This window comes from Pezoporus wallicus, unplaced genomic scaffold, assembly GCF_028554395.1.
Source record: "Pezoporus wallicus isolate ANWC-B61680 ecotype Strahan unplaced genomic scaffold, APGP_CSIRO_Pwel_v1 contig_3817, whole genome shotgun sequence".
Lineage (NCBI taxonomy): Eukaryota > Metazoa > Chordata > Aves > Psittaciformes > Psittacidae > Pezoporus > Pezoporus wallicus.
In genome coordinates, this window is record NW_026635157.1 from 9777727 (window position 1) to 9795762 (window position 18036).

Genomic DNA, 18036 nt, shown 5'->3' on the forward strand with positions numbered 1-18036 from the left:
CAAAAGTATGTTAACAAGGCTTTTCTGATAAGCCCTTCTAATTCCAGGATATAAAGTGTCCACCCTTTAGTCATGTAGTAAAGTCACAAATACGGATTTCAAGAATGATGCATCTTAACAAGTTACAAGCAATCAGGTTTATTATTCTTATTTTTTATTTAATATAACTCACTTTTAATGCTAAATTAGACAGACCCAGATTTAGCAAACCCAAACGTGATGTTGGTGGGATTACCCATATATTTATATGTATGAAAAAAGGGATTTCGAGCTCAGGACATAAGCTTGAAGTACAAGTCAGAATAATTTTTATTCTTTACAGCACATATAAACCTTAGACTTTCATATTTTAAAACCAAGTATGTGCCCAGCAAAATCTTTCTGAGGTCCTGTTTTTTCTCCTATGAAGGAATTCACCCACTGATAGCTTTGCTTTCTCCCAAAGTCATGCACAATATTTATGTTAGTTACTTACAGTACTCAGCTTTTATACTAAATGCATATCACTGCAAACCTTTGTTATCTACAGAGACTTATATACTTGCTTTAGATTATCTTTGTAAAGGTGCAGAATCATGGGAGATTTACTGAAATCAACATGAAAAATTAGAAATAATTTATTAATATCAGTGTTCCATATTCAAATAAATATATACAATGAAGGTAATTGCTATATTTTCATGAGTAGCCTGTGAATTAACTAGACAAAACACACAGAACTATCTTTCAGCAGCAGTCTGCACATTATCACACACAAACAAGACCAGAGGGAATTGATCTAGAGCTCATCTTCCTTCAGTAGCTTCCTTATCCAGCATCATCTCTTCAATTAGTTTCTGTTTCCTATAGTGCTATAGGAAATACAAACTTCCAAGTTTGTGTTCACTGTCTTATGGCAGAAGTTATCTGAAAGCTTATTCTCAAGTACAACTATTTTTAAAGGGCCATATAGAATGTGTAGATTTTATGTGTGGAAATATGGTAATCAATGGCAGAGCTCAGCAGTGGCTACTAATCAGTTATAGGACATTTTCCTAGTGGGAGATCAGTGGATTGCAGTTGACTGAAACTCAAAACTGTCGAGGAGAGAAGAATATACAGTACCCTTTGACTTTCTCGTTGCAAATTCCCTAAATGGTTTTGAAAATTTCAACTAGTATTGGTAGTTATGGTTAAATATGGTTTATTTATAACCATATGCTCATGGTTAAATAAACCAGAAGGATGTGAGAAGGCACTTACCTCTCAAACTGTTGTTTAAAAATCTTACACTTAATTTCCTTCAACTGTTATAAGGCAATTTGGATTTCTGGAGTAATTTACAGGAATTTACTACAAGTTTTTTACAAATTTACTACAAGTAATTTACACTTACCCATTGTATTCACTGTAGAAGGTGGGGTATGTTCCATTAATAGGAACATCAGAACCTGGCCAAAAGAAAGTACCTGCTTTCAAATTTTGGTACATTGCTGTCAGCCAAACCTATAGGTAAAGATACAAACAAATGATTTTATGGCATTTACACCACTGGAAGTCCTCAGATCACCAAAGTAAAAATACATCATTGGATCAGAAATATGGGCTGCAAGCATGCATGTCTCTTTCCTCTTTCACACAATACACAGTTGCTTAATAACCATATCTGATTTGAAGATTGTTTAATGTATATATTCGGAAGAAAAATTAGTAATATGGAAACCAGAAAGTTGCCATGTCTTGGGTATTCTCAACGTAGGAAAAAAATCATACAAGTATTTCCAAAATGGGCAACAAGTTCTTTTCTCCTATGACAAATGTCAGTGGAAGAATGGTTCAAAGTTGCATCAAGAATGTTCAGAATTTACATTAGGAAACACTTCTTTACAGAGAGGGTGGTCAGGAACTGAAATAGGCTTCCTAGAAAGGTGGTCAATGTCCAAAGATAGTTATATATATATATATACACACATAGACAAATACATATACATGTAAATAAATATATAAATAGTAGCTTGATACTTCCAGTAAATACATAATATTAATCATAACCATAGGTACAATCAGGGTGGGGGTTTTATTATGAAACGTGCCATATGTTAATATATGTGTTCATTTTGCTGGAAATTCAGCTCTTTGCTGTTCTCTTCCTTGCTTTCATATGCCTGGACTCTGTATATGTATTCATAAATGAATATAACTTGGAAGTAGATTCTCAGATATCATTTTGTAGCTAGTTGTGAAAAGACAAAAAAAAAAAAAACCCACAATAAAACCATATCCAAAATTTACTGGAGCTTCCTATGGCAAGAGATCCACTACAGTACTATCCAAAATATTTACTATCCAAAATATTTAAGTCTTGCAGATAGCAAACTGCTTTGTAAGCACCCTATAATATGAAGCCCACAGGGCAATTAGCACATACTGCAAATACATCACATAGCTTTGCATTTTATTCTCATTTTGTTTTATAATATGGCACACGAGGCACTCTAGACATAAACAATACCATGACGAGGAATAAACCTACTGGCTGCCCTTTCCACCATGAAGGGTTGAATTTTTCTGTCGACGAAAGTGAGAAATGCTTGTTCAAGTCTACATCATACATGTTGTTGTCAATAATACCATGAGATTCTGGGTACAATCCCTAAAAAATGAAAATAAACAAAAAAAAATGCGGAATCTTGAAATCAAGTGGAACCTGAAGTATGTTGCAAGGCACACTGCTGCAGTGTTGCAACTATTTTTAGACCTGTTTTATCACAGAAGCCGAACATGTTTTCCTTACTCACACAGATCATCATACTCCTCCTGCCAATGAATTCAGAATCCTTTTCAAGTTTCCTTGAGTTTTCCTGTTTTCTCCCCAGCCCAATTTAAACCTGATGTGCTATAGATTAAGCACCATATATGCCATGTGGCTGTATATCAGCTGCCAAACCCAAACACCCACTCTTACCAAATGTCTGTGTCCTCAACCATGCTCACCCATACCCAGTTTGACTGACAAAGATCAGGAACAACTGGTTCACAGGCCAGAAGCAGATAGCTTACATATATAGACACATACATCATGCCCGCGTGTACTATCTCAGCATCTGTCTCTTTTGCCCCTCTAGTTTCCCCACGTCCCACAAAAAGATAGGCACCAAAAAGCCTTCCTATGTCATCCAGATAGTGAACATGAAAAATAGCAAATTCTCACTTACTGTGACAATAGTATAGTGGTTTGGAAAAGTTTTTGTGGGGTAAACAGCTCTCATGTATTTTGAATGTGTGCCACATGTTTCTGCAACAGATCATGGAGTTAATATATATTTGTTTACACTTTTTTAATTGAAAAATAACAGTCTTGAAAACAAGCAAAAAAGAATCACCAGAGTCAGTCACTGTGGGATTAGAAAAGAAATTGGACTTCAAATTAAGATGCAGACATTTGGTGTCTTCTTGTGAGTTAGCCTTACCACCCCATTGCAGTCAATAGATCTAGACACTCAATTCAGCAGCCTGAAGTGTAGATGCCAAGGGCCATTTGAGACAGCTTTAATGATCCTGCCCGGCATTCAGATGCTGCTTCTACATCCCGTCTGGCAACACAAATGAGTGTCTCAGATACTTCTGAGATCCAAAATGGCATTAGACATACACGTTTACACAAGGAGACTGAAGCCTGGGGTCAGCCCAGGCAAGATATTGTGGAGAGCTGTCTGGTGACTAGATGTATGGGAAGGACTCAGTCCAGTACCATTTAGGATATCCTCTGATATCCAACATATCTGCATGAAAGTTGGCAGTTTTGATGCAAGAACACTGGGAGATCTGTGTTCTTCTGTCACAGCTGTTAAAGGCCACCTAGGATATGGCACAGCACTCTGAAGAATACTAGAAACAGAGGTTAAGGCAACAATTTGTCCTGTGGCACCCTCTCTGTCTGTCAGTTGAGCTGACTTGCTCTCTTCACTTTTGCACTGTGCTGTACAGACCGTACTAACCATAAATGAACTGACTACAGTGTGCATGCAGACATCTCATATGCAGACACCTACATCCAAGAACACATCTAAATGCTGGTGTCCTTTTCTGGATTGAATCTCAACCTAGGTATCCTGTTTTGTCTCCAAACATAGTGCATTTTTCAGCAATTTAAGGCACCTACCATGCCTGAATATCTGTAATATCTAAATCCACCATAGTATCCAAGTTATTTATCCAAAAACAAAGGTGTGAAGACTGGAAAATGCCTTAATGTCATTTTTAAATCTAACTGATGTGGAGAAACAGTTCTGTATTAAGCTGTAGTCATATGATTATTTGGTTCAGACTCAAAAACAATTTTTTCTCTGTACAATGTTTCAGGCAAAGAACAGAAATGGATTTTAACTAAACCATCTCAACTAAGCAATGAAAGCCCGAAATTATTCAACAAAACTGTTCCAGTGTGGTACAGGAAAAAAAAAAAAAAATAAAGAGTGTTTAAAGAAGGTCTGAATAACTGATAAGTACATCAGAAAATCACCATAATTTTTCATGGATTTCTCTTGAACAGTGAAAGAGCTAAAGAGCTACATTCACAGTGTAGGTATTCTATAACAATTAGCTTGATTAGCTCTACTGAAAATCCTAGGTTAATGGACTTAATAGCAAGGAAATATTTTATGCTACACATCAGAGTTACATTTTTTCTTTTGCAAAGAATTTCCATTTCCTTTTCACTGTAGATTTCTGAGAAGTATAAGCATGAATTAAAATTGATCACAAATATGAGTAATACTGAATTAGATCTGTTCTTATGTGAAAGGCTTTGTGGAAACATACACATAGCATGATTTTCATGCCTTTTGTCAGTTTCGCATTTTCTTTTCACCTGTTTCAAAAGATTAAGCACTGGCTTCTGCAAGCATGATTTATGCCAAAGTTCCTTCCAAAGTCACAATGACATCCAAGAAAAAAATGCTTGTACACGAAGTCACGGTTGCACACTGCTTCAAGTTCAAGTTTCTGGATAACCTCATTATCCACAAACCATTCAGTAAAATGTAGTACTTTATAACATCCATGTGAAGTTTTCAAATGATCACAATGGACATAGAATATGATATATTCAGAACAGACACAAACACAATTTAGAACTTTTGCTGCTGAGAAGAAATTAATAAATAATCAGACATTTTGTCCAGATACAAAATATCTTGAGGCCTGACATCTAAAATACTCAGGAAATTTTAATGAAGGGTGCAATAATGAGTCTCACTTTTTAGAGCCCTTTACAGCACAAGATAAAGGCCTTCAGTTTACTCTTTCTCCCAATATTAACAAATACTGGGAAGCAGTTACTTGAACCTTGCTGCAATCATATCAATATATTAAATTATACCAATACATAAATTACTTTGTGTTTAAGTCTAATATAATAATATTCACTGGCATACTTTTAAACACGCAGGTTCTCTTTAACATCTTAAAATACCTGACTTGAAAAAGTGCATCTTTGAGGAAAATTTCCCAATAACCCAATGAATTTTCTCTTTGTATTATATGTTAATGATGATTTTATCAGCTAGAATTTTTCAATGAAGTACAGAGAATGCAGGAAATCCTTCTTTGGAACTTTTTTCCCAGTCTTAAACTGGATCTGAAAGTATATTTCAAACCATTTATTTAATTAAAACCTGCTGATCAGCATTAGAAGCCTTGTACAAAAAAGCCCCACATGTGCTGTGTACTCAAATGTAAGAATTACTGTAGAACATATAATAATGAAAATACTCAACTGATGAGGGAGACCTGATTTGTGATTTTCTCATTGATAAGCAACACATGTTCATGACAGCAGTAAAATGGACTGGAGAGGTTGCATGCAGATTTCTAAAGAAAACAGGCAAAGCACTCTTGGTAACTTACTGAGTTTTTCAATATTTGGCAGCAAAGAACTCCATGTTTGCAAGTATTCTGCTCTAAACCCATCCATTGAAAAAAGGATAAGGGGGGGCAGATCAAACCTACAAGAAAATATGAGTTTGTCATTGTAAAGGAGTTCGGAGTGTTTGTGCCTTGTTGAGGTCTTTAACAATATAGATTCTATTTTTAAAAGCAGGATCTTGAATTTCCATGTACTGCTCAAAACTAATATTACAGGGAGCGATAAACAGAGTTCAGTTTTGAAAGCAAATATATAATCCTCCTGAAAAACAAACACAATGAAAGAGAAACAAAACAAACAAACAAAAAACACCTGGTGGAATAAAACCAAGCTACTCAATACATATAGAAAGTAGAAAAAGAAATCAGGTTTTGTTAATCTTTTATTTACAAATATTTAATTACAAATACAAATAAATACAAATGCAGCAGACTAGCCTCTCAGTACAAATCCAGAGTATAGAACAACTAAAGTACTCCTGTACATTGCAATGAATTGAATTTTGTCTCTTGTCCCTTAATGCATCTTAAAAAAATCTTCTAGGACAGCTGCACAAAGACTGTAAAAATACTGCAGCCACCCAGCAAGCAGTTAGGGTCAATTAACCTCAGTGCTGAGAAATGTAATCTCTTTGTAATGCCAGGTCTGAGCTAACACCCTACTCTACCACATTCCCTTTATGAAGACATCACTAAGCAGTCCATGTTCTTTGTGGATTATATCTTTCAAGTTTCCCAGCTCTCATGGAACTGGAGAATATTTCTTTGCCTCAAGGCCCCCGACAAACTGAACTCAAAGTTACAAAAGGAATGCAGCAGCTGCTAATACACTTAGGGTAAGACTATGCAAAGAAACAAGGATAAAAGCCTCAGATCTGACTTCATACAGTAGGTATGATAAAATAGACACAAAATCGGCCGATCTCTAGAACAGTGTTTAAATTCTTGTTATAAAAATTCTAACTAGGAGGTGCTAGCTGTGAAAATAAACTTCATAGTTATTAAACATCTTTTCTCTTAACCAACCTAAAAGGACTGCTATTAGGAAAAAATGCATTAGTTGTTAGGAAGTGCTGGTGATTGTCGTGATTTAAACCCAGTCAGGTAACGCGTTCACTCACTCCCCGCCCTTCTTTCCCTCCCCCTACTCCCGGAGGGATGGAGAGGAGAATCGAAAAGAATGCAACTCCCACGGGTTGAGATAAGAACAGTTTAGTAACTAAGGTATAACACAGATCACTGCTGCTACCACCAACAATAACAATGATAAAGGAAATAACAAGGGAAGAGAATACAACATCTCACCACCAGCCAGCTGATAACTCGCCCCCCCGCAGCCCGACCAAGCACCGACCCATATCTCCTCCAACCCTGCAGTCTCCCAGCCCTTCCGGCTAACTCCCAGTTACATCCTGGGCATGACGTGCTGTGGTATGGAATACCCCTTTGGTTAGTTTGGGTCAGGTGTCCTGTCTCTGCTTCCTCCTGGCTTCCCCTCCTCCCTGGCAGAGCATGAGGCTCACAAAGTCCTTGGCCAAACCAAAATATCATTGTTATCAGCTCTGTTCCCGAGCTGAAAGTCAAAACACTGCACTGCACCAGCTACCAAGGAGAAAAATGACTGCTACTGCTGAACCCAGGACAGTGATATAGCACCTTTTTTCATAACACCAAGTGACATCAGCAGGATCAAGTCATCTAGTGCTGCAAATTCAGCCTTTTTGTTAACTATCATTATATATTCCACAGTCTCCTTAGAAACATATAAAGAAACATAAAAACCCAAACTATTTTTAATTTATAGTGATGGTTCTCTAAATAAGCCTGGAAATACTGGGGGAGAAAACGATTAATAAAATGAAGTTACTGGTAACTGACTCCAAACCATTTTTTGAGTAATATTTTGAGTGATGGCTATTTAAAAAAAAAGTTATATATTCATACCATGATTACAGTAATCACTGTTACACTTTGCTTCTTATTCAATGGTCTTTCCAAAACACAGAACTACAGTGGTACCAATACTTTATACAAAAACAGTTTGCATCAAACAGTTCCTGATTTAAATCTGAAATTAAAAGCAGTAAAAAAAAATGAAGCAAAAAAAAAAAACCAAACCCCTGTAATCTAGATAAAGAACTGCAGACACAGATTCTAACAGTTATTACAGCTTGCGTAATGTGATTTATCTGAATTATCACAGATACAATATAGTAACATAAAATGGACTATGAACAATTCGCTATACGTGAACTCTAGATAACTTTAACAAGTTTTCCAGGTCTTTGCAAAATGATTTTCAATCTGGATTTGAACTTCTGTACTTTGCTCTAAACTGTAAATGATAAATGCATGTGCAACAAAATGACAAAGTTTTTAGTAAGAAAAATCATTGCTAGCCGCAAACTGCTTCTACTGAATATTCCTTAAGGCAGGAACCTTATTCTCAGTAAATATGAAAATCTCACAAAGACCTGCTTCAGGCCATTGGAGTAATTCTCACCGTCACAGTGATTTTATTTGCTAAGAAGACAAAATTCTTTTATCCTACCCAGCTGGACACTGAGGAGTTTCAAGTGGTACACATGGCTCTTCTACCCAAGGGATTTCACCTAAAAGAACAAAAGAAAATACAGAGTTTGCATTAAAACCGACACGCAAACAACAAAGAAGTTTCCAAGTTGATCTTTTTAGAGCTCTTCCTCGTATTTTCTTCTGCTCCAGTAGGGAATTATAGAAATGTAGGGCTAAAGATGCCTTTTGAAATCATTTATTGCAACCTCTAATAGGTTTGCCCTCAAACCCTGAAAGGGCTAATGCTTACAATTGTAAGTTAAGAACAAGGCACATATTACACAGACAAGCAAACAAATAAAATGGAGAAGAAATCACTGTGACAGTTTAGCCTAATTTGCATTTAAGTTTCAAATATAATTTTGCAAAAGTTGCCTGAAATATCTGCCACCCCACAATATAAAGGAATTCTGATAACAAATACTCTGTTTTATGCCACCAGTATACTCCTCAGGTATCGTTCCTATAATGATTTTACCAGTGCGATTCCTTGTGTTTAGCTGGAGCCTGTATGAAACAATCAGGCATGAACAAAGATATTCATAAATAGGTAAAAAATAAGAAACCCAATCTGAAAATTTATTGGTAATAAAAAAGATGGGAGATTTTAGAGATTACAAAGTACTACAATGTGTACTTTGGATTGTATGAAATTTAAAACAGAAAATATGTCTCCATCTATTTTTAATAAAAAGAAACAACCCTGAACCATCTCATTTGGTATACTACTGCAATATTCAAAACATTTTGTCTTTTTTATGATTGACACCCATTCACATTGTTCTTCAGAAAATTTTTCCAAGTCAAAAAAAACAAAAGCTTCACTTCAAAATATTTTCATTTTCCAGAATGTCACTGTAAGACTCTAATCTTGAGAAACAAATGCATCCACCTTTATATTTGCCATGTTTGCCTATATATTTATTTCACAGGACTATTTATACATAAATCTTTTTGACTTTTTACTTACCTTTGCAAATGCTGTTGTAGTTTACACAGCAGTCTTTTTCCTGCAAGCAGTCATCAGAACAGGAACAGTAACTTCCAGGTATCCGTGTTTCACCACAACGGAAATTAGTGCACCCCCAAGATATGGCTCAAAATTGGAAGAAAAATATTATGATTCATTTCACAGAACCTTATGTAAACGCCTTTATGTGGAAATCCCACAAACAGGCAAAGAAAACAAAAAAGTTTTTGTTAAACTATAATTTATATGTCCTGCTTGAGTTGTTTTAGAATTTTTTTTCTGAAAGGAAAACTCAAGATTTCATTTAACACATAGAGCTTATTTCTGCAGCCATTGAATGGTAACACTGAGTCACAGAAGAATTTATTTTACAGAGGCTTCCAAAGTCACCTTCTACAATGCCTTCCACCCTTCCAGGAAGATAAAAAAATTAATAATAATTAAACCCATATTTCTCCTACACAAAACAAAGAGAAGGAAATGGGTCCTTTTCCAGCTCTTGCACGCAAGTCCCAGCAGACAGCAAGAACAGAGATGTTTTTGGCTGAAGTGGGCAGAAGAAGTGGTAAGGATGACAAAACATTCAAGCAGCTGCCAGGAAAGCAGAAAGAGTAAGTAGAGTCTGGTCTCAGTGGAGAGGTAGGCCAGTCCCTTGGAAGATGAGTGCACTCCTCCAACACCATTGTGGCTAATGAAGATGAGTACACTCCTCCAACACCAAGCCTCCACCAAGCACTGTATGAGGCTGGAAACTGCACCTCACCAGGAAACACCCATGCATTTTCAAAAGTGCAAGAGGTGCACTGGTCAAAGATAAACTACAGTTTCTGCTTACAGTCATCCATAGGTATACCTGGGACAGGAAATATGCAGTGCAATTGCTTCAGTTATCCACGGGGGACAAAACTACAGGGATTTGATTTGAGAAAGACACAAGAAGATTTTGTGTCCTGCTAGGCCAACAAATTATGGACCTCTAGAGCCATTTGATTTCAGAAGCAGCTCGACACTGACATGTCCTTTGCTCCCTGACAGAATGTGACATAACTTCTGTATATCCATGTAAATACAAGAATTTATTCCTTTCTTATGACTATCATGTGAAAAAAAAAACAAGTCCAAAACATAACGGCAACCAGTGAGTACTGCCTGTTGGGGAACATACTTGGCTCCACACAGGTGTCCTCATAGTCCCAGCAGCAGTCCTGTCGCTCCCTGCAGTCACTGTCGCAGTGGCAGCCGGGCATCCCTTTCCTGTGTGGCTCATTGCACTTGTGTCTGCAGCTGACTGTAAGGAGAAGGCAGAGTCTGAGTGCTTGGGTAACCCTGCCCAAGACAAGTCAGTTGAATGGATCACAGGCATGGACTATGGGGAAAAACATGCTGAGTAATTTCCCAAATCTGTTTCCTGAGTTATTACAACATCCCTTGAAAATTTGCAAGTTTGGTTGTTTTGATCGAAAGAAAGAAAAGGGTCCAAATGAAGGGCCTCGAGTTAGATACAGAGACATGTATTTTCTCACCACAGCTCTGACACCTTCATGCAGGGTGAAGGGAAATCTCTGGCTCTCCCAAGGACACCTGAGGACAACTGAGGACAAGTCCAAATCTCCAAACAAGACCTGCAGTTCCACACTAGCCTCCACAAGACTTTTGTCCGCATTCTTTGCACTGCAGAAATAGTCTGAAGCACCCTGAACACCTGTATTTCCAGCTTTCTTGTCCACTCAATGTTAGACAGTTATAGGTACAACTACTCAGATTTGCTGGTGCAATTCTGTTACAGTTGCCAAAAAGTTCATGCTTTTGCAGGTGCACTGCCTACAGAATTTGGGCTTTAATACCCATTGTGCAGAAAACACATAGAGCTAAAATTATTTTTTTCAAGCTAGCCACTTTGTTTCACATGTAGAAAGTTCTCATGTTGTACCTTGCAGTTTAAGAGCTTGTATCAACAACTATAGTTCAATGCAAGAAAGCTTTACAAATAATTAGGATAACAATATATATAATGACCATAAGTGTATCTGTCAAAAGTAGCAATGGGAAGAAGAAATTGAGGGTTAAGTGTTTCATGAGCGGAGTCTGTTCTGTCAAGGAAGACCTACATTTTCTCACAAATGTACATACTCAGTCTGTCTTTGCTTTTTTTGGCTGAAGTTTAGCATACAACTTAAAGTTGTTTAGGTGGTCTACCCAGTTTAAAATTGTACAGAATGATGAGTCTAAGTCAGAAAATATAAAAATATAACCCTTTTCCTCTGTGTGAAATGCAACTGTTCATACTCCAAATAATTGGCAACTCTTGCTTCTAATTTCTTTACAACATTTACATAACTGTGCAAGGTCAGGAATTTAGTACCTCATTAACTTTTACTTAGAATAGTCAGTAAAATTACAGGAGCTATAAGGAAATATACTTTGATATATAAACAGAATCAATTGTACTATCACCAAATGCAAACTCTGCGCTAATCTTTAAACATACAGACTGCCAGCTCCTAGTGACTCCATCCACAAGACTCAGTACATATATGGACTGTGAACCCTTTTGCTCCTCTTTCCCACTGCCCTCATAGCAAATGCAACTGCAAAAAGGTGTGTGGCACTCAGGGCTGAGGCTTCAACTCCCACTCCGCAGCATAAGATTGTGTGTATCTAATTCATATTTTCCAAATAGTTCTAGTTATGAAAGTAGGAAATAGTTAGTCCCTATTTAAGCTTCCTCTGTAACACCTGCAGTTAGTCACAAAAATGTTAACATGCTAATTTGGTGCCATCTTTCACTTACAACTATGACCAAGTTCTTCATGTAAATACCAGTGAAACTCAGGCTGTTGGTATCTACATATTTTACACAGAAAGTTATAATACAACATATGCACTATCAAAAGCAATTACAGTTCCATCTCATCCTATTTGCTAGGCCCATGATATTGAAAGATCTCGGAAGGAGCTAAGACATGCTGAATAAGTAAGTAAAGAAGTTCAGTACGCGTTAATTAAGAATGAAAAGACGCTGTGCTTCCTTGAACTCCTCCAGTATGAGATTACTATTCTCTTGGTTCTAAAGGAAGTGTTTTATTTACAATGTGATTTCTTTGTTCTCATAGGGCTTTGCCCCTAACATCGAAACATTACTTTGTTTTTCTAATCAAAAAAATTACATTCCACCTAATCAAAACATTATTCCCTTTTAAACATACTTTATAGAAATTGAAGTTGGCAGAGAAAATTCATAAACAGTTTTAACATTAGCCACCTGAACTATGCCAATTGCATTTTTACCAGATTTAGCTTCAGCAGTAACTATGCTGAAAGTATTATAAACATACCTTGCTCCTGAGCTCCATGGTTCAGTCCTAGTCCCAAACCTAATCCCAGGGATACAACCAGCAAAGCACACAGCAGAACCTGTCACATAGACGCAAGAAAATTAAAGTTCACAATTGTGATAAAATGTTATGTTTATTAGAAATAACTTTGTGATTCCTATTTTTGTGAACCTATGATTTCTTATTAACTAATAATTTCTCTGAACTTGTTCATCAAAACATTGGAGACATTCTGAGCCTGAAGACAGGACCAGAGCAAGAATGATAATCTTGTGAACTGCTTACAAGCCAACGCCGTAATAACGCACTTTTAACCTACTGTTAGTCCCACGTTGCAATCCAGAAAATCTTTGCTGGGAAAAAGATAGTAGGAAGTAATCAACATATTTACCTGGTTTGCAAACTATTTATCTGTGTAAAAAAGAAGGTAATTCCTTTATTTACCTTCTGTATTTTCTTAAAGTGTTCCCAAGGATTTCTTAAACTCAGCTGGATTGGGGCTGCAAGTGTCAAATCTCCAACCACACGCCAGTTTCTCATAATAAATTAGCAAGCTCAGAGATGGGAAAGAGGCACATAGAAAGAGACAAACAGCTCAAGGTCTGGGAGATAGGGAAAGAGCTGAGGAGACCTCTATTGGCTTAATAGGCACTCAATATGAATGGCAACATACATTGGCTGAAAGGCGCAGTGAAAAGTGGCTACCCTCTCAAGAATATTTCATAGGGCATCCACATTCATATGTTCGTATTCACTAAGGCAGTGATGGAAAAGAAAATGCATATCACAGAAGGGTACCATAAACCATCCCAGTTTACTCCTCATTTTTGTTGTCAGAGCCTTCTTTTATCTCCTGCCGATTCCAGGGACCAGCAGGAACTAGCAAATAAGATTCAAAATAAAGCAGAAATAAGAGAGAGTTACTCTCATGCTCAGTATTACTGTAATGGAGTCTCTTAACTGAGACTATAGCAATTATAAGGAACTGAGAAAAAAATGTATGGTAGGATATAAACAAGTGTAAATACACTACCCTGTTACTTTTTGCACATCCCTGCTCAGAAAACCACCATATGCTCTTTGTCAGTGCCCATCCTGCCTTGCAGGTACTAGGCATAAGTGTGGCAGCAAGGAATGCTGCTCAGCTCTCCGGTGCAGGCGTACCATTTGGCCAGGACATACCACCAGGACAGTCCATGCACACATTTCTCCTTCCCATAGCTCAGAAAGGTCCAGGCACACAAGCGAGAAAGTCAGGAGTGTGGCACACTATCAACTAGCTCTGTAACAGGGACAACTAGGAGACTTAACTGTGAGCCTGGCATGACACATACCTCTTCCTCTGGACAGACACAGAGGAAGGGGCTTCTTACAGACCCCACACTTTCTCCTCCTGCTGCTATGTTCCTTGAAACTGTGCTCAAGAATTTCCTGTTTCTCCCTTGCTGCCCACCCTCTTCAGCCTCATGCCATTGATTGTTTCCCAAGCAACATCAAACGCCAGCAATGCAAAAGCCACTTCTTTCATGCTTTCTCTCTCCCACAGTTACTTTCTTTCTGCTGCTCACTCCCTGGATTTTGTACAAGAGAAATACCCTCAAACCAGAGCTGGGACAGAGAGACAGGTGAGATAAGCATGTTCGGACAGATTGCCCAAAGTGGCATAGATGCTGAAGTCCCTCAAAAAGAGACCCCAGGTGTGAAGGCAGCAGTTTAATCCTACATCCAGTCAGCAAAGATGGAGAATCAGGCCACGTTTTGGCACATCATTGTACAGAGGACACAAGAGGGCACATTTGACAACCAGTCTTTCTGGGCAGGGAAGATAACACTACCACAGTAACCTAACATGTCTTTTTTCACTGAGTACAGATAAACCCAGTCACCAGGAAATGCATTCGTACCCTTGAAGTTCACTATGGTTTTACCTCACAATTTCATTAAAACTCAATTTGTAACTGAAATAAATAGACTGTACTAAGTAAAAAGTACAATTATTGCAACAGCAAACATTCCACCACTGCAAGCAATGACAGAGATGAAGTAAAAACCTAAAACCCAAAACCCAAAACCCAAGGTGTACAAATGAGATACTGCATTTTTTACAGAAAAACCCTCGATTCTGGGACATTCATCCTTAAGATGAAATAACATTGGTAGCACCTATTCAAATCCTCAGACTTTCCACAGCTAAATTCTATGTCTAGATTCAGGACTATTTCTACTTATTCATAAAAAAGTTCTTCCTAATGCATACGCTCTGCTACCTGGAGGACTTATTACAGTGTGACTGCTATTTTTGAGTACACAGTTCTCTGCCTAAGCTTTCAGGAAAAAGTTGCCAAGGAAGTACCTCATGGATATAGTTTATATTATAGATAGATTAGATAGATAGATAGATAGATAGATAGATAGATAGATAGATAGATAGATAGATAGATAGATAGATAGATATAAAAAGTAAATAAATAAATAAATGGTGTGGAATGATATTAACAGTTTACACTTCCAATATTTAGATTTTTGGTTCGGTTTTGGGTTTGTTTTTTTTCCATACAGGTAAGCATTAGAAACTAATGTATTTGAAAGAATTAATAAATTTTAGGATCCTTATATTTCTCACTTTACTCTTCCAAGTACCCCTTGAAAGTATAAATTACTTTCCTTTATAGTTAGGCATTTTTTCCCACATTGTTCCTCATTATTCATTTATTTTTAGTGAAGAATTAAGGAAGCAATGTCTGCCATTTTATCTTCTATTTTTTTCTCGATTTCCAGTATTTCCCTCATATGTTATGCAATCCTTGCTCGATGCAGCATTAAATAGGAAGTTGTACTATGTTCAATTGTACAGATGGCATAGAGCTAAAGAATATTGTAACTTATCTCTCTTTCATAGCGCTGTTTTCAATATTAAGGTTTGAGTCTTACTAAAATCAGTACTTACCATTTTCTCTAAATTCCAATTTACAGATGCAAGAGCTTGTGCAAACGTATACACATATATATATTAATGATCGCATCTTTTGTGGTTACAAACAGAAGCTGAAAACTGTATTGGCTACAACAAAAGATTTTAAAAACAATGAAACCGCTACACTTTATCATCTACAAGACAGCCAAAATGGTTCATCAGTTTTTCCCATGCCCTGCTTCCTGAGTGTTTTTTACCAACACTTTGCCACATGTTCTGGTTTGTTAATGACAAATCCAAAGGTAAAAAAGTAAGCAAAAAGGAACTGTGGCTGCTCTGGCCACAAACGCATAGTTTTAAACAAACGTTTACAGTAAAGTATTGAAGCAATGTCTGCTGTGCAAAAGAACTGTCAGATTAGGGTAGTAAAACAAAAAGTGCAGTTAACTGTCAGAAAGCAAAGCAAACAATTTGCTTGATAAATACCAGAAGAACTTCAGAAATCTGTCGGTGAAGTCAGTGCGTTCATGCAGTAAAACTTTAAGCACCAATTACCAAGCTACCCTGAATGATCAATACAATTAAACTTCTAAAAATCTTGCAATTTGAGAATTGTTAAACTAGCAGCCCTGAAGAACAGCACGTACTTACAGCGCAGATGACTCTGTATTTCAGGAGAGTTTTTTTCTTCACATAGTTTGTGGGGTTTAAATACACCCCATCCAAATGTCCGCTTTGATGCTTGATAATATGATCCTGAAGCTCCATTTTGCTGATATCTGCCTCTAGGCTCCGTTCCTCAGGCTCCCCAGCTGGGTTAGCTGCGACTAAAAGGCTCGTACTCCTGCTTCAAGTGTGTACGTACTTTGTTCGTAGGTTTTTTATGAGATCCTAGCACTTGCATCAGTAATAGTGTTGCAGGAAGCCAAAGTAAGCAGGAAAAAGATTCAGAAAGGTCAACGGCTGAAAAGCATTATCTGTGTACAGAGAACCTGTCACATTACAAGATAAGAACGGCACTAAGTAAACTCTTAACTGGAGATTAGGAGTAATACGTTGCTAAGCAATAAAATGCAAAATGACACAAATTCAAGTACTCAACTATTTAGTTAAAAGCTTGTCATCCAGAGTATTTGTTATCTTCAAAGACAGTGTTAAATATATCAGACAAAATCAATATGAAAGTAAACCGTTTCTTAACTCCTGCTCTGTCAAGCCTGTTTTCAGGTGCTTTGCCTTATTTAGCACCAGAGGATTCCTCCCATTTACTTTCAATCCATCTTTGTTACATACTTCTTTCAGCTTGTTGTATGGGTTTTTTTTTTCAGTAGTAATAGATGTACACATTAAAAACTAAGTGCATATAGCCAAATCAATTTTAATAAAAAATAAAAAGGTTTCATTTAAGAACAATTTGAAATTATTTGGGTTTCAATTTGGGGTTAATTTGTGTCATTTTTGCATTAGTGGTTGGTTGTTACAAAAATGTACCTTCATAGCCTACTAGGCTATGCAAGTGTAACTATTCAAATGTGGATCTGATTTGAAACTTAAGCACTGCATGAGCTGTAATTTATAATAACTAAATTTATAATATCTGCAATTAAGAAAAAAAAAAAACAACCCAAAACATAGCACTATATGACTTGGTATGAAGAAAATTAACTCCATCACAGACCAAAACAGTTCAGTCTCTACCCCTTACTCTCTACCATTTGTGTCATGCTCAGGTCCCACATTATCCAATACATGTCCATTAATCACACACACACCCCTCCTTTCATACGCATACAGATATAATTCCTTTAGACTACGGAAATGCCCATAATATGCCCGTTGAGTTCACTTCTTTCATGACCAGGGCTTCATTTGTTGTAGTTGCTCAGGACAGGAAAGACAGTGTGCAGTGGGGTTACTGGCTACCAAAACCCATTCAGGTTGGGTCACACTAGCAGGGCTTCTTGTGAGGATTGTCCTCTGTTCAGGTGATTTCTGCTATAGCACTTCCTGTAACATACAACTCAAACAACAGGTTACAACTTTAAGTTATATCCATTACAGTTGCCACTATATCTGGTCCCTTTGAATGAAGCTATAAAGTTTAAAATTGCAACGAACTCCTTCTCTTGCCCACATTCTGTCATGAACTCATACACAGGTTGCAGTACCTTCCCTTGGTGAAAAGGACTAGGAAAAGGACTTGGGAGTGTTGGTCAACAGCCATGAGCCAGTGGTGTGCCCGGGCAGCCAAGAAGGCCAAGAGCACCCTGGCTTGCATCAGAAATAATGTGGCCAGGAGAACTAGGGAAGCAATTGTCCCCCTGTACTCGGCACTGGTG

At 37.3% G+C, this 18036-nt stretch overlaps 1 protein-coding gene across 1 annotated transcript in view; it reads right to left on the reverse strand.

The window, feature by feature from the left end:
* ENPP3 (ectonucleotide pyrophosphatase/phosphodiesterase 3) overlaps positions 1-16570 on the reverse strand; it is a 36569-nt gene extending 19999 nt beyond the window's left edge. The window contains exons 1-9 of the mRNA XM_057408578.1: positions 16349-16570; positions 12784-12862; positions 10614-10736; positions 9449-9574; positions 8456-8516; positions 5887-5984; positions 3195-3274; positions 2513-2632; positions 1376-1485 (exon numbers count right to left, since the gene is read on the reverse strand). Of these exons, the coding sequence (XP_057264561.1) occupies positions 1376-1485; positions 2513-2632; positions 3195-3274; positions 5887-5984; positions 8456-8516; positions 9449-9574; positions 10614-10736; positions 12784-12862; positions 16349-16465 (914 nt within the window). The 5' untranslated portion in view covers positions 16466-16570. The remainder of the gene's footprint in view (positions 1-1375; positions 1486-2512; positions 2633-3194; positions 3275-5886; positions 5985-8455; positions 8517-9448; positions 9575-10613; positions 10737-12783; positions 12863-16348) is intronic.
* Between the last annotated feature and the right edge of the window lie 1466 nt (positions 16571-18036).